At 45.5% G+C, this 25,092-nt stretch overlaps 2 protein-coding genes and 1 long non-coding RNA gene across 11 annotated transcripts in view; 2 read left to right on the top strand and 1 right to left on the bottom strand.

Moving 5' to 3' along the window:
• Positions 1–12,078, top strand: part of FYN (FYN proto-oncogene, Src family tyrosine kinase) — a 139,029-nt gene extending 126,951 nt beyond the window's left edge. For all 8 annotated transcript variants that reach the window (XM_064508890.1, XM_026119917.2, XM_026119919.2 and 5 more), the window contains 2 exons: positions 1,325–1,456; positions 10,482–12,078. In XM_064508890.1, the coding sequence (XP_064364960.1) occupies positions 1,325–1,456; positions 10,482–10,690 (341 nt within the window). In that variant the 3' untranslated portion in view covers positions 10,691–12,078. The remainder of the gene's footprint in view (positions 1–1,324; positions 1,457–10,481) is intronic.
• Positions 12,079–16,763: 4,685 nt separating this feature from the next.
• On the bottom strand, positions 16,764–20,466 carry LOC112995149 (uncharacterized). The gene is made up of 3 exons (XR_010388333.1): positions 20,381–20,466; positions 20,048–20,231; positions 16,764–19,528 (listed from the first exon to the last, which is right to left on the bottom strand). It is a non-coding gene; the product is annotated as an uncharacterized LOC112995149 (long non-coding RNA).
• Positions 20,467–20,582: 116 nt separating this feature from the next.
• Positions 20,583–25,092, top strand: part of TRAF3IP2 (TRAF3 interacting protein 2) — a 28,419-nt gene continuing 23,909 nt past the window's right edge. The window contains exon 1 of one of the 2 annotated variants that reach the window (XM_026119891.2): positions 20,583–20,717. The gene's annotated coding sequence lies outside the window, so the exon portion shown is untranslated. Of the gene's footprint in view, positions 20,718–22,407; positions 22,563–25,092 lie in introns of those variants that run through there. The other variant, XM_026119890.2, reaches the window with a different exon arrangement.

The raw sequence follows: 25,092 nt of genomic DNA, 5'->3' as shown, positions 1-25,092 counted from the left end.
CTGTGTTTTTTAATTTTAGTAGGACTTATTTGAACAACTGCAACTTTCACAAGAAAATATGTATTTCTTTCTGAGTAGCAGTCTCTTTTAGGGTGACTTACATTTAGTGTTGGAAAGCTTTTAGCACATCTGATATTTTACTGAGTAAGGGAATGAGATTTACCATGTCTGCTTTGTGCTCTGAGCCCAAATGAGATTGCAGCATACAGCAGAGGCCGTGAGGCATCGAGCGCTGAATGTGATGGCAGAGCAGCCCCAGCAGGGAACTGTAAACAGTGCCATAACTTAACTCTCTGAGAGTGATTTCTCCATGTTACAATTTTCCCACTCCTCCTGAAAGCTGAGGGAACTTTTATGAGAGGGTGGTGAGAAGTCAAAGTCAGTATGTTTCAAAATTTGAGAGTGTTTGTCACTAGGGATCAGCAATAGGCAATGCAACTCTGTTGCTTGTATGCTAATGCAAGGCATCAGGGAAATGTCTGCATACTTTTTCATACATACTATGAGTTAATTATTACCACAAGAGTTTTCTTTAAAGTTATACTGAAAAATATTTTCCCTGAGAAAACAGTAAATGATTGGAAAGGCAAATAAATCAGTGTTTAAAGGCTTGTTATCGCACCATCCGTACCACAACTGGCTCCTGCAAGCTCTGATGATGGATGAGCACATTAGAACTGCACGTATTTAAGGCACTATGGGCTTTTCAGTACCAGGAGCTTAAAGTACACTGTCAAGTTATAAATCATAGGCCAAAGTTATGCCTTGACATCATTGCACTCCAAGCAACTCGCATGGCAGTATTATTTTTAAATCCTTGCATGTTTCTAATGAAATATTAGGTTTGTTTTTAATTTACATTTTTACCGTGTTTGTTTGTTCTGCATTTTGCGCAGCTTGAGCAGGGAAGCTGGGAGGTGCACTTCTAATAAATCTCACTTGTATTCATACATGCTAATGCTATTTGAGTTGCAAATATCACAGGGAAGTGTTAATTGAAAACATCTGGGGGGAGTTTCTATTATGTTGGGGTTATTGGTTCTTACGACTTCTTTCTTTCATAAAACTTCAAATCTGAATTAAAATTTCTTACCCTTCTCTTGGGATTTGGGACAAATCCACCCCTTTTCTGCTAAGTCTTTCCCTCTGCCCTACACATTCCACCTGTCCCATCCTCCTTGGTCATATTCCAGGGAGTCGTACGTTAATATGTGTCTGCAGCTCTGTCAGCTCGCAAGCGTTGCAGAGCAAAACAGTCAACTGTGAACGGCTACTTTGATTCTGTCTCTATTTTGAATAAAAAACTCATTTATTCTTTCTTTAGGTGCAAAGTTTCCCATTAAATGGACTGCGCCAGAAGCAGCATTGTATGGAAGGTTCACAATAAAGTCAGACGTGTGGTCTTTTGGGATCCTACTGACAGAGCTGGTAACAAAAGGGAGGGTGCCATATCCAGGTAAGAAAACAGTCACTAATTTGAGCTGTGCTTCACCTGGGGAAAGAAATGGGAATGAGTCCTATGCATAAATTGGACTTTATGATTACTTTCATTAGGCTCAAAGAAGGATGGTTATTATGCATAAGTTTTGTGTATGCTTAAAAATGGTCCTAACTCAGCCAGTGTGTGATGGTCGTGTTGAAAATGGCAGGAGGCAGAAAATCCAACATGTTTATTTCTAATTCTCTTTTTTATTGTTCTCAATTCAATTAGTATAACTTTTCTCAACAAAAAAAACATGTAAAATTACTGTATTATGGAGTAACTAGCTCTCCATAGTATTGCACTCACTTTTTATACCAATTGTTAAACTCCCAGAGTGACATTATCCCATTTATTCCGTCAGTCTGGTTCTGTACAAGGTTTGATGACTGCCTGAATGTCTGGTATTACCAAATCTCTTTTTTATAAACTCTTAAATTTCAATCCTGGTTTTAGATGTGGACGGAAAGGAAAGAAAAGAATTCTGTAATGTGCAGGCCAGAGCTCAAGGCAAGGTCATAGAGGGGCCAGATTCTCTGCATGGGGAAAGTGGAGGCCCTATGACTCTTTGTTGAAACCCTGCCAAGTATCCAAGGGATTAAGATTTGTAGCAGGGGTGATTGGATCTGCCTATGCAGAAAGAGCTTTTCATTCTGTTGCCCCCTGAAGGTTGTAGGCATTCAGGTGAAGAGGAAAAGGGTGAGATGAAAGCAGCGCGTTACATGGAAAAAAAAAATAAGCCCTTCATTTACTTATCACCACAGATACTAACAACAGGGCATCTAGTTAAATCTTTGTCTTTTGTTTGGAAATTTCCCTGAATACTCACCAGTAAACTTTGGTTGTGTGCACTGCAGCTGATTTAATGGCAAGTGCGCTAGAGCAGTTTCAATTTGCCAATCTGTGCCGCTTCCCCGCAGTCAGATCCGTCCATCAAATTCAGCAGGAAAAGCCTCATGGTGATGATCAGTTTATCCAGTTGTATCTCATGCCACTTTTGTATGCTGAGCTCAGCAAAATTAAACTCCCAGAGTTTTTGCTCAGAAATTTTGACTCTGCTAGCTCCTAGCAGCTGGCAGCTGATATTTGGGGAGAGAATATGGGGTCTGGAAGGCTTTTAGTGATCAGGAGTGAATTCTGGCAGGATTAGCAGGCAGCAGCTTAGCAAAGCTGTGACTGTGACAAGAGAAAGAGGGAGCAGAAGGGAGGATGGCATGTTTCTGTGCGATGGATGAATCCTTCTGCCCAACACTTCTGCACACGGTTAAAGGAAGGAGGGTCCTGCCACTGCATAGAGCAGGTCGTGTCAGTAGCAGGCTCAAAGGTCTTCTTGCCGGGAGGGTTACTGGCAGTGGCACGGGAGGATCAGTGTTATCCTTGGACTTCCTGAGGGTTAAATGCAGGCAAGGCACAGTGTGCAAAGGTTGAAGGAGTTGTGAAAAAGATGTGTAAGATTTAGCTGATAATGTTATTTCCACAGGGTGGGCAAAGATCTTGACCATGATACAGGAAGAGGCAGTTCCTGGTCAGTACTAGCAGAGTAGGTGTACAGGGACTCTCGCCAGCCAGGACAGAGTTAAGGGCGATTGTTTTGTTTTGTTTTTTGCTGAGCTCTGCATTTGTGGAGGAGAGATACTTTGTGATTACCCTTCTGGCTTACTGTGTGTGTGCATGCACGTGCACACACACACACAGACACACATACACACGAAATAGTAATGTGGGCGATGTCTAAGCCCTTCATTAACTCCATGGTTAATAATTGAACGTTATACTGGCCAGGGCAATAGAGGAGGTCTGCATTTCCCAAGGGTTGCCTTCCTTCCCTGTAGGGGAATGAGGACAGTGAATGTGCATTTAAGTGCTTGTAGTATATAATTTCTTGTAGGATCCATGACAGAAATCTCAGGCATGGTCTATGTCCTGAAAATACAGACAGTTTTATTACGTGGCAGTTTGAGCACATCAAAGACAACTGGTGGCATCTCTCCTCTTTCAGCACTGTCCTCCCCCTTCATCCCTTACTACATAAAGCCCCCACACACTGGCAGTCTTTCCAGCTCATTCTCCCCTACCCATGTTAGGAAGAGATCAAGTAGCTAGAAACAACTTTTTATGGGCTAAGTATGACAAGAGGGAGCAATTTACTGGATGGTCACGTACTTCCTTGGTTACATACTGCATGAGCTCTGCAACAGGACCCTTCCTGGCTGCTGTGACTCCCATCTTTGCCTCAGGCCAGAGCCCTTTACCGTTCCCACAACCACCATCACTCCCTCCTCAGTCAGTTTTACCTAAGGGTAGCCTCTATTTTAACTTTATATTAGTCCTTAGAGATTTAAACTAGGTCTCATTTCCCAGACCCTGACCAAGAAGGCTTTTATACACAGAGACAACAGGGGATTTGGGGAATTGGGGCCTTCTCAAAAGCCAAGGTATGCGTGTGGGATTGACAGAGGGCTCAGACTTCCCAGAACGACATGGCCCTCCTGAGTCCCTCAGAGAGGACACTATTTTCCCCTGACCTAGAAAGGACCATCCATCTCCTACTTCACACTGGGGAGGGAAGTACCTCCCGGAAGGATAAAACATCATGAATTTTGGTTCCTGTCTGGGTCAGGGAGAAGGGTTCAGGCACCGCCACAGGGGAAGGGCCTTTCCTGCCTTTGCATCATGGCTTGTGTGAGGAGGGAGAAATGGGAGGTGAGCCACCCCAAGGGACAGGACTCTGCCCTCGTCACCTGTGTTGCAGTAGACAAGCTGTAGGTGGGAGCATGCAGTTCATAGGCACAACCGACCCACTCTGCCAGCTAAGGCAAGGGGATTTGCAAGCTCAGGAAAGGGTCAACCTTGAAACAAAAAAGGGTCATGGAGCTGGTACCCTGCTGTAATACGCAGTTTCGGAAATAGTTGTGCACACATTGTCCCAGAGCTCCTGCTCGTAGCAGGCCAGGGGAGCAGGGAGAGGCACTCAAACAAAGGAATTGCCCTCTTGCTGGACAAGATCTTGGTGCCTGGAGTGATTATTTAAATCACACGCCCCAGTTCTGCAGTGGTAACTATGCCTGCAGGCCACTCTACCTCATGCCATTGAGAACCAAGCATTGTTTAAAGCTTGCATAGGAGGGAGAAGCACAACGAGGAGGACAAAAGGAGAAGGCAGGCAGTGTGTGGAGAGGCATAGCTATCTGTGTGTATGGGGCAGGACTTGGCACTCATTGTCCCCCAGATTTCAGTCAGGTCCTGTCCTGATGCCCCGTTTTGGAAGACAGGCTGGAACAGTGGCAGGGTATGTGAGCAATAAAGATTTTGCTGGCAGAGGTGAAGATCAAGCCAGAGTTCATGATCAAGCCTCGCCCCCAGACCTAATAGTTCTCACAAGCAAGAGTCTGACTTTTTAACACGTGCCCTCATCTTCATCCTTCAGCCAAGCCTGCTTCTATGTCAATGGACCTAATGGACTGCTGTGATAACTAATTTATTAATGCTTTCCCTAGCATTCCCTAATGCTTTCTCTTTCTTTCTGCAAGACAGCAGATTGAAATAAACAACTTTCACAGTCGTTTGGGGTGTTGAGGTTCACACTATCACACTGGGGAAATAAAAACTGGATATGGGGAGAAGAGGAGCCAAGTTTAAAAAATAATCTATGTAGTCAACCTTTTTCAGTTTCTGTTTCTTCCCCTTTTCACAAATTCCTCTTGGGTCCTAGTATTTTCTTAAATGGAGTTCAAGAGTAGGAGGCTGCATTTCTCTGGCAGTAGTCCAGAGAGATTGTTGGTTTTAACATGTTGCCTTTTGGATAGATACAAATGTTAGCTTCACTAAAACAGCACCTTTGACTTGCCTCTTTTGCACTCTGCTGCATTTGTCACATCGAGAGCATTTACATGTTATGTTTAGCAAAACAGCCACCATGATACCATCCGCAGTGCTGCCTCCAGCCAGGCCGGCTTTGAGCTTAGGCTCAAGAACCTGTGCAGTCACTGGGGAGCTCTGTTCAGCCTCTCCATCAGCTGGGGAGGCTGGGGCCAGAAACGTGAGAAAGTGCATGGTGCACTCCCCGAGGCCTGGGCCGAGCACACATCTGTGAGCTGGTGTGTGTACATGCCATCATCATGGATGGTAAATAAGAAGTTGAGAGAGATGTGTACTTAACACATAGCACAGATATGTTCAGGTGGGGTATTTGCTAGGTAGGAAAGTTCCACTCACAAATGCTGTAGCTCAAAGTTGCATCCATTATACTTGTCCAATGATACTTTATTTAAGAAAAAAAGGCAGATTTTGATAACCTAGCCTTGTGAGTGTTTTGAGGATGAGGAGTTCTTGGGAGATTTTTAACCCTTAATTTCTAAACGAAATGGTATGACTTCCAGATGACTATAACCTATTACTAATTTTCCACAGGAATAATTAAATTCATCTTATTTGCTGTAGCAATCCGCATTATGACTCAAAGGTTATCTGCATTCAGGAGTAGCTTTCCTATTCCTCGTTATAGGAACTGTTGTTCCTATGTATGGAATCATGGCACTGTCTGAGCCCCATATCCTATCCCTCTCCCCTCGCGTCTGGCTTTTCTTTGGGGTTACTCACAAAAATTAGGAATTCTATTTCTACATTGAACTAACCAAAACTCACAAATCAACTCATGGTCTCTGTTTTACCTTTCCCTTTGAGGGCATGCTCTCAGTGTCAATGCGATCTAGCCCTTCTGGAGATCTAAACAATTTTACCTTCTCAACTGCACTAGGGAAGTGCCAGGCTGCCCACTGCAAATATGTCTGAGGACCCTTTGAACATGAGCAGAGGCATAACTATGGGTCCTTGGAGAACCTTGAATGTCTGAAACACAGCAGATATGCTGTTGTTGTAAGGGTCCTATTTTAAGCATTTGTATCTGTGTAGTTTGTTCATTGGACTGAGAGTATGCAGTGGATCTTGAAACATAATTCTTGGTCCAAAAGAAGGAAGACAGAATAAAGTGACTTAAAACCATCACTGCCCTTACTGGGTTTGGGTTGCCCAAAGTAATCTGTGTAAAATATAAGCTTACATCTCTTACTATTGAAGCTTTTCTAGGAAAAATCAAGCAGCATTGTGTTTCTGTCCCCAGTCTGTATGGGCAGTATATTTTTCTTCTGTCAGGTTTTAAAATGGACATATTCTGTGGTATCCTAAGACTACTGGACATTCCACTAACAGAGCTGGACAGTGGGGGGTTATTTGGGTTTTGCTGTTCTTGAGGAATGAGAAGCTAATAGAAAAGCTGCCTTTTGGAAATTGGATGTTTTCTTTTTGGTCCAAATGCTCATTCTAGAAACATCGTGAACACAAACAGGTTTTCAAGAAGGTGAAATAGCTGTAGTCTGCAGGAGAATGTTGCTGAGTAGTTTATTCCACAGACTTAAGGTTTTATAAAATAAACTTTTAAGGGGTCTAGAAGTGTGCTGCAATCAGAATTTCATTTATTATTTACTAAAAGACTTGAAACTCTTGGGAATTCATTAGGAGAGAAGAGTTGTACTAACTGCTCAAATATTCTTTCTGTGGTGTTAGCAGTGCAGATACAACAGACTCTTGCTATCAAAAGAAAAACACTGAAACACGTAGGATAAGATAAGTGAATTTAGGTAATAGGTTTGTAAACATAAATAGGCCCTGTAAGAAGTAAAAAGTAGTATCCCTAAAACATTGCTGTTTTAGTAAGTCTGACTAATAATCCAAATAAGATTTTGAAAAAAAGGTATTCAAAACAGTCTTTTTCAGCTAGTAGCACATCTTAAAACCAACAATATATCTTTGGAGAATCCTAGATTCTGCAGTCTTTGGTGGAGAAATGAATTCCAATACAGAACGTGAGGGTCACTTGATTTAGTTTCTTATCCGGGATTTATTCAGAGGAGGGAAAAGGAGAAAGAAAAAGAGGATGTTTTTCTGGATAACACTGCAAAACCTAGCTTCACTGACTTTCCAGGGACAGAGAGGACTATGACTTCAGTCAGCACTGTCTCTTTTATGTTCTTTTCTACCTTTTTAAAAGAAAAGGGAAGTGAAGAGCTGTTTGTGTTTTCCCTCCCCCCTTCTCTCCTCCGGGTTTTTCTTCCAGTGTGTAGTTCGTTATCAAGTTTCAGAGTACACTTTGCAGCACTGAGTAATGCGCTGGATAAAAATACCAAACATTTGATATCTTAGAATAACAAATCATTTGGGAGGAGCTTTTCTGCTGCTGTTGCTTCCATCCGTGTTGTACTTAAAGGGGTACTGCCAAAATAAAAACAAAGAATGCAGTTTGCTCGTACTGTAGGGCGTGTGATTTAGGTATATACAATATACAAGTTATTGTTAAGACTCATTTTGATAGGCTTCACTATGTAAGGGAAGGAAAGCACAAAAGTTTTTACTCCAAAACTTGAGCTAATTCAGCTGATTTGGAGATGCGAATAAGACAAAATAGTGCAGTTTGTTGTTCAAAAAGCAAACTAAAAAACATTTTGAGAGTATGACATAGGCAAAGTGCCCATTTTTTCTTGTAGCATCTCAAAAACAGCAAAGCCAGATGGTTTGGGTTGATACTGTCTTTGAGGTGGTGATGCCTCACAGACCATTATGTTCTTTTGCAATTTAAAAAGAAAAAGTGGAATATGTTTGTAGTTTCTTTTTGGCTATTGAGGAACATCCAAAAGCTTGTTGAGCGTGCGGCAGGCTTTTCTGATGCTGTGAGCCTGCACGACCTAACAACATCAGTCTTTTGGAGCTGGTGAGACAGGAGAACTTTTACTCTAGGCAGAGACCAGTGCCTGCAGAAGACTCAATTTTACTCTGTTTTTGTCATTCTGTGGAGTCTTAATCATGGGCCACTTTAAGTGCTATGCAACACAGTTATTCCTACTCATAAACATCTAACACAAAAAATATGGTGGGTGGATGCAGGTGGCAAGAAACTGGCACTAAAGGGTTGGTCTGCAGGATAGGGAATACTGTAAATCAGTAATCAAACTTTTGTTTATGAAATTATCATTACAAAAGGGTACGGTAAGGAGAGGATCGAAGGAGGATGAGGCACTATTCTGGGGAGCTCCCCCCATGTGCAACAGCCAGCATAAGAAACAGCACAGCGATGCTCGTTTGAAAAGCCGAGGTGGTATGGTAGGTAGGAATTGTGACCCGACCAGGACATGACCGAATGAGAAACTAAATGCTAGCGGGGCAGCTTGCGAGAGGCATTGAAAGCGAAGACAAGCAGCTTGTATTTCACATAGCAGACAAGGGGGAGCAAGTAGCGAGCACACATGAGGGACGGTTAAGGCCACAGGCAAGGAAAATGATCCTGACAGAGACATTGTGAATGGATTTCACCAGGAGGAGATTGCTTTGTCAAGAGGAAAAGGTTTTGTAATCGTAACATGAGATGAGGATGCGGATGGACAGGAAAGGTTGTATCTTGCAGATGCTTCTTTCAAAACATCTTTAAGAATTAAACACAGCTGGGACATGAGGCCTCAGGGCAAAGTCCAAATCCAAGGTTACACCTAAGCTATCAGTCTAAATGCTAGGCAATATAAGGATGTTATTCACAGTGGTCAAGGTGTAGAACAGATAAATGAATCTGTATTGAAGATGGTGGTTGACTATTTCTCACGAATAAGATTACTCAAAAATATGGTGTAGAGAGAAAAGAGGAGAAGATTCCCTGGGTCCTGACGGTGGGTCAAGAAGGATTTTCCAGAGGACCCACTGGAAGAACAGGGTAGAGGAGACCCAGGGAAGGACAGAGTCATGGAAGCCCAGGGGAGGATAAGTTAGTGAGGAGAGCAGCACCAAGGTGCTGGTTTCAAGCCCTGGTCGTGGAAGAACAATGGCATTGCTCCCAGTTCCCCTGCAGAGCTGCACGGCAGAACGCACTAAGCTGGAGCAGTGAAGTCTGGAGATGTTTTTTTGGCAGTGGACTGAGGCCATGCTTGCGAATGGGCAAGAAAGCAGTTTGTAAAGCTTGCCGTCAAATGCACATACTTTCTCTGAAATAGTTCTGCATGTCTATAGTACCAGCCTTATCCTTGATACTGTTAAAAAGCCAAAGGAATAACTAGAAGAGATAGCTAACCTGAGGTTGAGATTGACTGTAATTAAATTAAGATGAAAAATGTTTTGGCAGAAGAATCAAAAATTGAGGGAGTTGCATTGGAAAGGCAAGGTGGCAAGGGGCCTGGCTTACCTCCTAGACAAAGACAAGGATGGTGGTAATGCAACTTTTTTTCTTTTTAACAACTTTTTGAGAGAGAGAACTGGTTCTGCAGTGGAGTTGTTTTGTCTGCATTTGACTTGTCTTCTGAACAATCTTGTTGTCTTTTGGGTTGAGACGGGACAGTGGAATATGGTGGAACAACCCTAGCCAGCGCAGATCCAGGGAGTACAGCTCACCAGAAGGATGAGGCCTCTGAGCTGTTATTAAAGATAATGCGGCTGCACATACTTGGTAGTCTAAAGTAGCAGAGTTTGTCATCCTGAAGTCTGGGCAGCACAGCCTCAGAAGGCACTAAAAAAAATTTTAAAAGCCCATGCTCAGAGTGAGTGTTTCAAAAATTTATCTTCATTTTTACAATTTTGACTGGTGTTTGTTGTAAGGCCTTCATTTTTCTTTAACCTGCTCACATAATATATCTCACAGCTGCTTTTGGTGGGTTGGGGAAGTGCCAAATTCTGCCTTGTGTAACTTGGGCCTGATCACTGTGACTAAGCTAAAAGGGTAACCATGGGAGCAGCATTTTATTCATCACTGGTTTTTAAAACCCTCTGCTGAGAAAGAAAATTAAGCCAGGTTATCTTGCAATAGATGGGGAGCTGAAATAAGACTTTGAGGTGGTTTTTTCTTACTTGTCTTAACCAAAAGAAATGAGTACGCTTGAGAAAAGTGTATGTATTGTAAATATAGTTATACACCTAGACTTGGGTTAATTTTCTGTAACTTAACAGTGTGGATTTGTCTGTTCCTTACCAGGCATGAATAACCGTGAAGTTTTGGAGCAAGTAGAACGTGGTTATAGGATGCCATGTCCTCAGGACTGTCCCATCTCCTTGCACGAGCTTATGATCCACTGCTGGAAAAAAGACCCAGAGGAACGTCCAACTTTCGAATATTTGCAAGGTTTCCTTGAAGACTACTTCACCGCAACAGAACCCCAGTACCAGCCCGGTGACAACCTGTAAAACCCTGGTGTCCACACACTGTCATGAATTACCAGGTGTTTCTCAGCCCTGCCCCACCTGCCCTTTAGCTTCCAACTCGGTGACCGGCTTCTCCAGAGTGCAGCATCTTTCAGCACCGCAGTGCACGTGGGGGCCCGCAGTTGCGAACTGCCGCAGCCCTTGGCTATGACCACTTCTCCTAGTAATCTGAATGTCCTTGATGAAAAGGAGAAAAACACTTGTTTTTTCTTAATCAGAGACTCCTAAACTGCATTGTATTGATGTTATGTAAACTGCAAAACCTCTGTTCATTGTAAATAGTAACTCAGTGCCAATAACTGATCCTAGTGCTTTCCTTTTTTTAAAATGCAAAACCTATGTGATTTTAACTAGTCTTCTCCTGATTCAACTAAAAGTATTATTTTCCAGAAGTGGCCTCTTTGTCTAAAACATTTTTTTTCATGTTTTAACAAATAAAAAAAATCAGGACCAGTGTTTGGTTTTTTGCTTTTTTATATATAAAATATATATAATATATATACATACCTGTACATACAGTATATGGGTGCTATTGCAGAGGAAGCTCATTTTGAATGGAATGAATCCTGCTGCAGCAGTACCCAGAAAGTGATAATTTTACTGCAGACATGAAAACACTGGTGGGATTCTGAAAGCCAGTGATCTAATTTTTGGCTTTTGCCAAGCATGATTTTTTTAAATTGGATTGCACTTTTTGTTTATGACTATGTACCTGTAGATGGTTGTAACTTTGCTCTTTCAGGAATCATGTGCTGTATTTACAGTAATGTTTCCAATGTTTGACAAGTGTGTGATGATTTGTTCTTGAAATTAAAATGAACATATTTAAAGCAAGAAAACTACACCATCACCATTGGAACTGGAAAATCGAAACTGCAAGGACTTCTTGTATCCAAACATGTATACTGAAATGTTTCAAAAAGATTTATTAAACAGTGTAACCACATTCAAATGGTCTTAAAATCATAGCATTTTAGCCATGTCCACCCGCTAAACTGTTGGTCATGCAGCTAGGATTTTTCTGTTTTATGTGTAACATTTTCCATTGTAAAATAAGTGTGTTAAATGTCCTGTACTGCTAATGAAATTACTTTCTCTGTGTCTGCAAGTTCTCCAGTGGAATTACTATGCACTTCTTTACATTTCATGGGGGATGCACAGAACAAAGTATTACCTTTTCAGTTGTCTGTACCAGCCTTGAATTACTTACGTTTAACCAAAAAAAAAATTCCTTTCTACTTCTATTGAGTTTTTAATACTGAGTTGCAAATTTTGAAGTCTTAATTACATTTTGTTATGGTTTATTTGCAAGTTTACATTTTAAAACTGTTTAACTTTCTTAATTTAGTAATTAAAAAAAGAGCATTTTACATTTGGATAGTTGTTCTTTTGTTTAAATTGTGGAGATAATAGTGGAGGAGAGATAAAAACCTTACCAGCAGGGGTATCATGCCATTTTAGGCATCATATTTAATAGGAGTATACAGACCAGGTACCTATGGGGCATCATTTTCCAAATTATGAAGCCATTATGTTTTTAAACAGCTGGAGTTGAACTTTAAGGATGATGGGTGAAAGCATAGATCGTCTCTCATTTCTCTGTTCTAAAGAGCAATTTATTCTTTAAGAGTTATCTTGCTTTTAATGTGAATACCTTTGCATTTATAAGTGTTGCCAGAAAATAGTTTCTATTCCTTTTATTATTGTTACTGCTTTAAAGTGTTGCAGCCAAGTAAGACCTTCTGACACTTTTTTTTTTAATCATTTAACACTTAAGTGATGAATTCATATTCTGAATATTCACACAATCTAACACAGTAATGAATGGAGATTCAGAGAACGAGTTGTCATCGTTTTTGTATTTTCTATACAAAACATAACTGAAACCCTCTTTCAAAGAAGGATCCCACAAACTTAGCCTTTCTTGAAGCGCGAATTTATGTGGCAAAGTTGTTTGTTACCAGATTTCCATGATAAATCGGTTAACATTTTACATGCAGACTGTATGTAATGTTATGTACATTTTATATATATAAATATATATATATATAAAATGTTACTGTTCCTATGGCTGTGAAATACTTAAAGGCCAGAACTCTTTTGGACTTTTTTTAATCAGCCTTTTCTTAATACTTACAAATGGAGTTGTGGTCCTCTTTTTCCCATGGCTACCCCCCTGCCTTAAAAGGTAATCCACTGAACTGAGCACTTCAGAGGAACATACCTGGCTATCGAAGCCAAAATGTAATGTCTTCAGACAAGTGCTTGGTAGCAAAGTGTGGTAACTCAGCAAAGTTCCTAAGCAGTGTTTGCTAAGTGACTAATTTAAGTACAGTTTCCATCCATAATGCAGGACAAGGCTGAAACATTGGTTTTGCATATGTTTTTCATTGGAGGTAAGACTCAAATGGGGAGTTGCTGGGGTTTTACAGCCATTATTTCTGATTCTTGGGTTTCTTGTAACATGTTCAGTCTATGAGTACCGTGGTGGACTCTGCTGCATCTCTGCCCGCAGCTGTGTTGTATGCAGACTTTTGCCATTGCTGAGTGGCAAATCCAGACTCATCGGTAGCTCTTCTGCTTCTTTTTCTTAATGTTGAGAGTTTTGTTGTTTGGGTTTTTTAATCTCTCAAATAAAAACATTAGCAAAAATTTAAATAAGGTTGTTAGCATCTTTGCTATAAATTAATAGAAAGCTATTCATAGACACTGTGTACAAACTACATGTAGCTGTGCGGTGATGTTAAAAGTAGAACTATCAGATTAAAAAGCTCCTGTTCCCTCCAATAATTTTTAAATCTAAGGCTAAATAAATCACATCCAGATATCTAAAAACAATTGGCCAAGATGCTCCCCACACCAAAGCACCTCACTCCTAACCAGTCTTTGGTGTGGTGGTGAAGTTTCTGCTAACATCTAAAAGCAATCAGTGAGAAGACCCAGATACCTATAGGCCGATTAATCTAGTAGCAGTCCCAGGAAAAATGACAGGCAGAAGTGCAACACTGCCATGAAAGGGGTAGTTAATGCAATTAATGCCTATTAATATCTTTTTATGGGAAGAAATGATGTGAGACTTGGTTGATCTTCCAAGAGATCCAAAGTTTGATAAAAGCACTAACATGATACTGCTTGGCCACCATCTTAATTTTATCTAATACTGTTTTTTTTTAATTACCACTGTAGAAAAGCAATGCAAATACAAAGTGGAAAACTGATTAACTGTTGAAATTATTAAAGTAATTGTAAATGGAAAAAATCTATCTACAACAGAAGTGTTCCTCATGAAGTCTCCAGAGTGGAAGGGACTAATGGCAGACCAAGAAGACAGATCTGCTAAATGTATTTGACCTTAGTGCATAACTTCAAGGTGAGTGGAAAGCTGCTTGAATTTATTTTAACATGCACCATCCTTTTCTCAAATGCTGCACTAAAGAATTCAGTGCACTAATGAATGCTACCATATTGTACCATACAGGTTTAAGAGTCTTACGTGAGACAAAGCCAAGTATACAAGAGTTATTAGGATATGTACAGTAGCTCCTCTTCTAATGTGTAACTACATTCATTCATCAAAGAAGGCTTTTCCTGTCTAATGGGAAATTACCACCAGCAGTGCAAACAAAAGGATATTTATTTTCACAAGTCGTATCAGTTTGAGGGTCTGTCTGTCTTTCAAGAATAATTGAAGGCTGTTTGTAGCTCGGAAATCTCATTGTATTCTGCAGCCTTACTAAGCAGTCATTATAATTTCCAGTGACTCACACACAGGGAAATTTATCGCTGAAGGAATTTCTGTTAATTCCCTACCATCTGAATGGAGGAAGGGGGCAATTTAATTTAGGATTTTCCTATACAGACTAAAACAGAATCCATGTTGTTTCTGCAGAAAAGAAAAAGAGGTCTTTTGCCAGGATCCCACTAGTACAGGATGTTAGCCTCTCCCTCCCAGGGCTTCTGAATTTATCAGGAGAATCTCTGACAGCTGAAATGAAGTTACTGAGCTTCTTTTTGAATGTCAGTGGGGAAATCCTAGCTTCGCTTAAATCTGTGAGAATTTTTCTGTTGACTTTTAACACAACTGCGTACTTACATACATATATCAAAACTCAATTCAGGGTATACATATATATCAGACATGAAAACATCTAAATATATGTCAATATCAATCCATCTCTTTCTATTGCTTCCCTGTGGCTTAAATGCTTAACAAACATACATTCGTAAGACCAGGATATGAGTGGATTAGGGGAACAGGATGGTGCTAACAACCAAAGAAATCTGTTCTTTCTTTGTTTTTTTCAAGGGCTCTCACCACTTGGTCGGTCACAGTTGTTCTTCCCGGGCTGGAAGCAGGGCGGTACAGCCAGCGCTGCTGCTGCAGCCCTGGGATGGGGCAGGTCTCTGGCTAACTGAAAGAGCAGCCTACAGCTGACTTCAAAGTGGGGGAGGAAAAAAAACATTCCTCCAAAGGGAACGGCTGTGGCACGAGCATGCCGGAGGAGCAGAAAGGGGAGAAGAGTGCCCTCCCAGGAAAAGCAGGTCATTAACTTGTCGGCTGTACATCTTGTCATGCACGGGGAGATCTAAAGGTTGCAGCACCAGCTGTGCTTGCAGCAGCTGTGTTTCGCTGTGGCCAGGGATTTATGTGATCAGATTATGACAGACTGGTGAGCCTGCATTGCAGCTTCTGGTACCAAATGTAAATATCTTCTCTGTTACAGGGGGAAGGGAAAGGGGAAGGTAAACAGAATATATTTAAACTGGTCAAGAAATTGCAAGAGTGGCATGTCCATGACTAAAGGGAAAGTGTTACGTCTGACTGACTAAACCAGATGGGAGTTGGATTGTTCTGCTCATTGTTGGGAATAATTCAGCATTAAGCTCTGTGAATAGCAAAAAGGGCAAAGAGCAAAGAAATGAGATTATCCTCCTTCCTCCACAGCAGTGGCATAGCTTGCTGAGGGCTCTGATTTGCTTTTTTGTGCATCAGCACTTGCTACTGAGCCCTGCACCCAGAGCCTCGTGAAGTTTGCTCAGGCACCTATTGTCACGTCCACGCACAAAATCCCCCAGGCCTGTAACAGATGCACGGGCCTGTAATGGTGGGTTTGCATTTCTCTGGAAAAAAGAAAAGAAAAGGCTGCAGGGAAGCTTTCTCACCATGCTGTAGCCTTATCCACAGACCCTAGAGTTCACTCACATGCCAAGGATCTACCCAAATGCCTTGGCTCCACCTGCACTTTATTTGCTTCTGCAATTAAGGCAGCTAGATTTCCCTCGTCAGAAGTTGCTGCTTGCACAGGAAGGGTCCCGGGGTGTTTGAAACCTGCTGCATGGTCCTAGCAAAAGGGTTCTGAGCCATCACCAGAGGGCTGGTACGCTGCCCCGGGCAGCCACGGGCAGCAGCCTGGGCATCCCTGCAAGCCAGTCTGGGGCCAGCAGAGACTCGAAGGGGGCTGTGTTTGCACAAGCCTCAAGCCTCAGCCTGGATGACTACCGAGAAGCAGATGGTAATTCCCGGTTTTCTAAAAAAAAGCCATGGCAAACAGCCACGACAGGAACTGATTTACATCCTCAAGAAAGAGGACTAGATACTTTTGATCATATGAGAACTGAAGTTTTCCCCGCAAATTCCCATGCCTCCCCAACGCAGTGAGGCCTCCAGCCAAGCTTTGTATATGACCTCATATACATCCCGCATCTAAAACACATACCACATACTGAACATTTGCATATGTTACCCGCCTTTTGTTCCACATGGGTGGCCTCCCCCTCCCTTCCCCCTGCCTCTCGCCCCATCACTCACCCACGCTGCTCCACTTGCGTTACTTTAGACGTGTCGTTGCAGCAGAAATACACACCCTGGCCTTGCCGAGAGCAGGGGTTCTGCTAATTGTCAAACGTCAAGTGGGTAACGATCAATGGATGACTAATTGGAAGCGAGAGGGAATAAAATAGGTACTGCTCTAGCTTCTGCTCTTAATTGAGAGGAGCCATAGCACTATGGGGAAAATTTTAACAAATGCAAGAGGCTTTTTGTCATTTTGCAAGGTTTAATTAGAAGCGTTGTGTAAGCTAACGTATAGGTACTATTTTCGTCCCCTTTAGGTGTCTCTCCGGGGTGTAACTAACAAATGCCAAAGCAAAGGCCTAAAACAATGAGTGTCTGTAGGCACATGCCTAGCAATTTAAACAGCAAGAGAGGGAAGAAAGGCCAGTTTCCCTCACAGTGCAGAGCCAGGGAGGAGCTAGCAAAGTGCAGGCGACTGGAGAAAGAGTGGTCATGAACATTACACTAAGCAATGAAATGGTCGTTGTAATGTTCCTGTATAAATTTGCATCACTAATGTTAAAAGTTGAGTAATATTACAGTGCTTTTTTTCCAGCAGTTAATCATTTGAAAACAAAAACATTTACAACTGAGATAGTTTCCTGAATAAATAGATGCAGCAGAAAATATAAGAAGCAGCACACAACATTGACATTTTCTCCCTAACAGACAAGAAATTTTCCATCCCCTGAAGGACTATCCACTGCTTATTACAAAAAGGCTCCACATTATGTGCCTTGCCAATGAAAATAGTCATCCTGCATTTAAATGTTAATCTGTACTTTCTATGATGGGCCCCCAATATGACACATCACATTCTGCTTTTAAATAGTGTACAGATGAGATACTAACTTTAAAGAGCTCAGAGTTTGATGCAGCTTTCAGTGAAGCCAGTAGGAAGACTCCAGAAATACAAAACAGGCCTTCAGAAAGCAATTACTATAGCCTTGGTTTGGGGGAAGGAGGGAGGCAGGCTTTGAGTGTTTGAAATGCTGAAATAAACTCAGATATCTGTTCTCTAAGTTTCCTAACCCAAAATGAGTTAACTGGTCGCGGTTCCTACAACTTTGTGGGAGGGAGCTTGGGTTCAGGCTGGACTTCGTCTTTGCTTTCAACCCCACTCTGCAGGCAATGCTGCTAACAGGGTGCAGAGAGCGTCTTCCACGCGCATGGCGGTTTTTTTCTGTCTCTCAGGCTCATTAAGCACGTTGAGCTCAAGTGAGATGAAATACTCCCAGTACCTGCTGGTTTCTGGGGTCTAGCAAGTTAAAGAGGGGACAGAGACTGGTGCTTCAGTCGCAGATATCCTTAGGTCTGTAGGCATGATTGATGGATCCGGGAGCACTCACATGAAGGCCAGATTTCACACACTGCTCCCCAGGCATCATGTCCTGAGGAGCCAGGCTGCTCTGCACTCCTCCCTTTGCACCACAAACACCACTTCAAATAAAGATATGTAGGTCTGCTCAGAATAGAAATAACCCCAGGAGACTGAACGCTGAACGAGGCAACATGATTTCCAGGGGCATTGCTACATGGCCAGGTGAAGCGAACAGCCTGTGGCTTTGCCATTTCTCTAACCAGCCATATCCCATGGAGCCTCAAACGCATGTCGGCCACCGCAAGCCGCACCAGATCGAGACCCCGGCAAAGACCCTTGGCTGGTGATTGCAGCCATAGCCTCTTTCCTCCCGCAGCCTTGTGGCTACCTGGGGGGAGGCAGGTGATTGCTGTCATTTACTGGGGGTCTCAGCCTGGTCTCCGGTGTATAAACGATGGAGACCAAAAGAAGACTTCTCATAGCTGTTGTGAGAAAGCAAGCCCGCCCTGCCGCGCAAAGCTGAGAGGCGCTAGGTGCCCGCGTGTTGGAGTGTCCTTCACGAACAAACTCCACCAGCGAGGCTCTCAATGCGGCTCCCCCAGGGCGACTCTTCCCACTGAACCCCAGGGCTCTGCCGGGGCTGCCTGCACTTCCCTGCGGACGGGAGCAGGAGCCCATCAAGGCACTATAAAAACAATGTAAATGTTTTATTTAAATTCTGGGAACATCAGGTACTAATCAGAACAGCTTTCCCTCCCCTCTCCCATCCTGCCTACCTATATCAGCGGCAACACCAAAGATAACAACACCCTTGTTGCAGAAATAAATCTGCCCAGCTCTACCAGCTGCTACAACCAGGTGCTAACTGCAAGGCATCCACCAGCCAAGGCACACGCTCACGGCCCTGATTTTGACTCCTGTGTGGCCTTGGACCCCCTCGCAGCCTTTTGCCGCTGCAGCTGGAGCCGTCAGCTGCTGCACACCGTTCCCAGGCAGGCCGCCAGCATCCCGCCAGCGGGGAGGTCAGTGAGCAGGGGAAGTAGCTGGAGTCCTTTTAGTTCAGGCAAGATCCTCTCATCTGGAGCGGTTCGGCCGTTGTCCCAGGTGAGGAGCACTGCCGGGCTAACAAAGCTCAGCCTGGTGATGAGCCAGACACTCCCTCATCTCCTTCTCCCAAGGAGGCCATAATTGAGCCCCTGGGAAAGGTCCTGGTGTGTGACAGATGCAAGTGTGAATCTCTGTATTTGCTTAGGAGAAGAAGGTGGGATTTGTGGTTAAAGAGGATTCGGGAGTTTGGGGATCTAGTCCTAATTCAGTCACAGATGTGCGGTGGGACCTAGGGCTGGGATCCTTGGGCAGGTGCTCCAAACCCAGGTTTAGGCAACACTCCCTTCCCCAAGCCCTGTTTTTTCCCCAGAAGCTGCTACTCGGTGGCTTTCTAACCCAGCATGTGCCTCTGTCCTGGGCTTGCAGCTCTGCGGTGCCTGGTGGCCCCGGAGGCACCTCGGCTGTGAGAAGTCGAGGAGCAGCCCCTGCCCCTTGCCATGGGTTCGGACCCCCATGGGCCCAGACCTTGTGCAGGAAAGCCCGTAGGTGAGGCTGGATGCAGCCGCTCCTCTAGCCGACATCGTGTCCCCGTGCAGCTGGAGCTGGGAGATTCGTGGGGCTGGGGAGGAAAAAGCACAGGAGAGCAGGTGACCCTGCAGCCAGCGCTCCCAATGCTGAGCGGATGAGAAAGGACCTTGCTCTAGTCCCCTCTCCCGGGCTAGTTAATTTTTTATACCTCGTGACTCTTTGGGGTGTGATGCGTGAGCAGTCGTGTGGGTGGGAACTGATATATATTGGCAAGGAAAGAAGACACATCTTTGGCTGTAAGAAAGGCTGGTGTCTTCACAAGCTTGTCCATTTTTTCCAAATATCACAGTACTTTAATGAAAACTGGTATCTCTCCCTTTTGAGGGGCACTAGTTTTTCGTTTGCAAGAGTATAAACTCCTGCTTGGCTGCATGGTGAGGCTGCTTTAAGATACCGTCACCTTTTCTGCACCTCTCAGTAGGAACTGAAACATCTGGTTTTACTATAATAACAGGTACTGATGTTGCAGCCTATGCAAGAATGAAATACTACTGGGCGGGGGGAATATAGACAGCAAGTCAGAGTCAAACTGAAAGGCAAATGTTTTTACCTGATGTATTTTTTTTTCATAGATCAATAATTCATACTTTGGGCCCAGTCCTGCAAGATCAGCCAGCAGGACTACGATGTTCTCACTGCAGCACCCTGACTTCAGCAGCAGCTCTGCCGTGCGTGGTGTTAGGCCCCAAGCCACAACCGCATTAGTAAAAGCAGTAGTAATGTTTCCAGTGATCCTTTGAAAAAAGAACAAAAAGAAAAGCTGGAGAAGGCATAGGGAGGCTTTGTAACTGCTGCTTGCACTGCTTTAAAGTCTTTAATTTTTTGGGGGGGGGGGGGAGATACATTACACTTTGTTTCTGTGCGTGTGTGTGTGTGTTTATACCTTTTGTTCTGCCAGCCCGTGTGCATTTCCATAGTAACAGAAGGGAAACCATGAAGGGGCCACAAGAAGCTGCGAATCGTTTTCATCTGCTGGCTGCCATTTCCCCTCGCGCAGGGTCAGAGAGGCTGCGGGCGGCCAGCAGGCAGCTGTCAGCTCCTCGCGAGACGTCTCCCCCGGCCGTCTCGGCTGCTGGCCGTCATCCGAGCGCTCCCAGCGCCGGCCCGTGCGCCCGCGGCTCCCGCCCCGCGCGACCCTTTCGCTGCTGAGATGCCACGGCGGCTGAGGCTGCGCAGCCCTGCTGGCTCGAGGCTTTCGGTGCCAAGTCTGTTAGCAGCTCGTAAGTAACGGGACGCGACATCTGTCCAAGCTCGCTGTGAGACGAGTGAGCCTGGGGGGTGGTTTGGGAGGGTCAGCGGTCCAGCTGCAAGTTAAAAAAGCGCCCTTCGTGGGCGCAGCTTTGCAGCTTGTGTCCTTGGGAAGGAGAGGTGCTTCGCGTGCTGCAAGGATGGTGGCTAAGCGTCCCTTCTGCCCGCGCGGTCCATTGCGCCGGCCGAATGATGATGCAGATCCGTGCTGTGCTCGGCTCTGCTGCATGCACCGCTGATGCACTTGCTCCTTCGGCACCCATCTCCTCCCCGCCTCTGCCGCCCCAAGGAGAGGGAAGCGTCCCGCTCCCTGGCTCTCCCCATTTCCCTCCCTCCGCCCTGGCGCCCCGGCCAGGCCAGAGGAGACCAGGGAGGGCTCCTTGGGGAGCGAGAGCGCCTTCCCTCCTGTTTTCCCCTTCCTCGACAAGGACAGAAACCAGCCTCTTTCAGTTTTGGCAGCAAATTCCTGTCTTTTCTAAGCAAGTAGATATGGCATCAGGCCGAGCTCCCCTGAGCGAGTCCCAGCCGGGATGCAGAGAGCCCAGCCCAGCCTGTCTGCTGCGGCACCTCCCTCGCTGCAGCCCGGCGGTTGCCACTCGCACGCCGTTTGACACCAGTTTGGGGAGCAAAGCCCTGCTCCTGTGGCGAAAGCGCTCCCACTAAGAACGCCATGCTGGGGTTGCAACCAGAGGACTTATAATGCGAGCTGATTCGAAAGGCCGTGAGAAATATGAGAAATAAAGGCAATATTGAGCCGACTGACTTCAGGGGGCAATTTAGGCAGCTCAGTACATACAGGCTGGCTGCTTGAGTGTTAAGGGAGCACACAATGGCAGCCTATAAATATCTGAAAGAAAGGGACGGAGAGGGATCGCCGCGAGCTGGAGCCAGGACCTAAGACAGGCTCCCGCTAGGGTTAACTTAAGCAAACGCGGGCCAGGGATCAGGAGGAGCTCCTTGGCAGCGAGGTGGATTGAGCGAGGTCATGCAAGCTTTGCAGCCAGGGGCGCGCAGCCCCGACCAGCGAGCATGCCAGGGGACCGCATTGTGGCGAGCAGCGCCGCACTGACGCGGCAGACACCGTCATTTATCGGGTCGCTTAAAAGCCCCTGGCGCGGCGCTGCTCGCCCTGGGGTTACCCGGCTCTGAGGAGTTAGGCGAATGTGCAGGGATTTCAGCTTGCATCGCAGCGAGTTTACGCTCCTTGGGATTGCGGTGAAAAGCCTGCAAGCGTTTAAAAGCCTAACGCAAAAAAAAAAAAAAAAAAAAAAAAAAAAAAAACGGACAAGGAGTTGTTTTCATTCTTTATACAATTTTCACACTCATCACGTGATTTTCCTCGGTAGTCTGAATCACAGCTTAACATTTGGGACTGACAATAAGTATTTTTTAAAAAAAAGAAAGGCATGAGTTTTGCAGTGATGCACATTGTTTAGGAATCGCACTGGGTTTCCCCTGCGGTTATTTGTCCGCGGCATTCAAACGGGAGCAGCCGGGGCGGCGAGGGGAGAGCGGCGCACTCCCGGCAGCCGTCCGCCCCTTGGAGCGGCTCCGCTCGCTGCGGGCCGCCAGAGGCTCTCGGCTCCTTCAGCTGCGCTTTGCGCCTTCCTCTTCCTGCTGCCGAGCCCGTTCTGCAGCTCACCTGGGAGAGGCGGAGAGGGTGTCGTAAAAGCAGGAAAAAAAAAAAGAGGAAAAAAAAAAAATTCTCGGCCGAGCAGAGAGCCCCAGACAGAAGCAGAGCGAAGGAGCGGGTCGGGGACGCTGCAGCCCTCGCGCTTCCCTGGGGCAGCTCCGCGTGAGCCCCATCCGCCCTCAAGGTAAGAGGTATTGAAGACGCTGCTTTTTTCGGGCCCTGTTTGCAGTTAGCTGGTGACCCACTTTCGTTTCTTGGTCTGTGGCGGGGGGGATGGTCTCTCAAATGTCTGTCTCAGTCCCTCCTCCCCCTCCCTTCGCGCCGTGTAACCATAGACTGAGTTTCACAGGTGGTTACAACATGTTTCAGCCATTTCGCTGCAGGTTTGTACGTTTTTTTTAAATCATTTGGCGAATTTGGGAGCAAACTCTGGGCACGGACACGCCTGGTGTCGAAACGCCGGCCTGTGTGTTTACGCAGCCTCCTGGAAATGTCTGTGAGACGGCCCGTCCCTTCCGGCTCCTCCAGGCCAGGCTGCCCCAGGGCTGCCGTGGGCCCGCCCCATGAGGCCACTGTGGGCCCCGGCCCCAGCTCAGCCGCCCTCCACTGGCAGTGGCTCCCGGCGAGGCCGGAGGGAGGCCCCCGTCGCCGCAGGGGCCCCAGCAGGCTTCGGGCCTGCGCCGCCATCTTAGACGAGGGCGGCCGCCCCGCCTGGGGGCACCGGGCCTGCAAAATGGGGAGATAAGGCGGCAAACGCATCAAGCAGCTGCCGAGTTGTCATCCCCCGGTGGTGTTTGGTGCGGGCGGCTCATAGGGTAAAAGCTTTCAAGGTTTATTTTCCCTTCGGGTGCCTGGGGAATCATGGCAGACAATGCAGCTTTCCACATAACACTTCCGCTGCCAGAGTTAAGGTGCCTGGGCCCGGTCCGTGCTCGTTCCCGGCAATCCCGTGCCTTGGCGGGGGGGGGTTAGGCCTCCTGAACTGTGCTGCTTTTTAAATGTGTTATTTTTCCTGGAGCCCTCCAGCAATGCCACCACACGGGGAAGGAGCCGCGAGTGGTGGCGTGCTTTTGCGCTGGGTCGCTGGAGCCTGCCAGCAGCGTTGATGCCTGAAGTCAGGCTCACCATTGCTGAGCACAGGCAATGTTTTGAATGTACGTTTCTTTTTATTTTTTATTTTTAAATTTTTTTAAAAAAGGAAGGAAACAGGGTGTATGCAATTACAGCGTGTGTGTCTGCCAGTGCCCCCTCACCACCGCCACTGCCAGGGACTTTTGAAGCGTAGTGGCGGGTGCACGTCTCAAAGACAGACCCGTTGTGGCGAAAGCAAACCCCTGAGCGCAAGAGAGGGACGGTCATCGCGCCGGCCGAGGGAGACGTGGCTGATCCTGGCGGCCCCCATGGCAGAGAGAGGCGAGGGGCACCGCAGAGCATGAGCGTGTTGGCCATGGGAAGCTGCTGCTGGAGCTTTTTCCTTATAGGGAACCGGAGGATCCAGCACGAGGCACAAAGCTAGGGGAAACTGGGCTTTCGCTGCTTCTGGGGCGACTCGTTCCTGTCGCGGAGGCCCCGGGCAGTGCTTTTTGGTCAGGCTGCCCCGGCAATGCAGCCAGCAGCGCGGGTACCCCCTGCCGACCCTGCTCAGCTCTCCCAGAACTGGCGCCTGTTAAGCATGGTTAGGTGTCAGGATTTTCAGATGTACCACGGATGTGGCATGTCTCAATTTGGGGGCTATTTAGTGCCTACGGGAGTTTTATCAGCATCAGAGATGGGTGGGAAACACTCTGGAAAACTAATACATTTTTAAGATGCTTGTAAGTGTATATCTAAAATCACTGCAAATATTTTCCTTTCGGGGGACTATTAGAAAACCAGTTGGGAATTCTGCCTATATTCAAGATGTCTGTTTGGATCCTGGCTCAGGATGTTGCCCTTCTAATTTCTTCCTACTTATTGTCTAGACTTTCTATTATATGTATTTCGAAGTCTACACCGAAAGGGTTAAAAATATCTGCTCTGCTCTAGCCTTTGCACCACCGATAGCCCAGCAAAGTGACTGACATTGGTGCTGCAAAAGCGAACGTGATGTCCGTCACACAGGGAGGGTTGGGATTATGTCCTCCTGCTTTCCTGGCATATGCAGACTTCTGTGCTGTGGCTACAGAAAATATATAAGAGCAAACATATAGTCAGTGTTGAAGAGGAAAGCTGTCTTCATATTATTTTTCTACTTTTTCCAGAAGTTGTAAAAATAAACATTACCTGTCCCAGAGAGCTTAAAATTGGGACTAGGACCACAACACAGTGCCTTGGTCTTCACTGTGGAAGGTATCCAAGGGAGAGGGTAAGCGTCCGTGATGAGAGCAGCCAAAATTCTTCATGGTGAAGTGAAACTGTTGGGCTTCTATTTCTTTCCCTGGGCTTATTCAGATTATAGACCCAAAACAGTTCCCACATTTGCACTTGCTCTTCATAAAAGGATTTGTCCTTTTTTGTTTTTCCCAAGAAACTTCCCTCTAATATTTCTGTAGAAAGAGCTGCACTTACATAAGTGTATGTGTGCACTTATCTATACTTACAGGACCCCACCACAACCGTATTTGTTGCATTCTCAGTGTGTGCATCCTCACGACAGCTTGCAAACTCTGCATCCAATTATTCCCATCTTACAGATGGATATCTGCAGTGCAAGAGAACTTAAGTGATTCAGCCAA

This window comes from Dromaius novaehollandiae, chromosome 3, assembly GCF_036370855.1.
Source record: "Dromaius novaehollandiae isolate bDroNov1 chromosome 3, bDroNov1.hap1, whole genome shotgun sequence".
In the NCBI taxonomy this organism is placed as follows: Eukaryota; Metazoa; Chordata; class Aves; order Casuariiformes; family Dromaiidae; genus Dromaius; species Dromaius novaehollandiae.
Note: the sequence above shows the minus strand (reverse complement) of the source record. Positions and strands in the feature narration are given on the sequence as shown.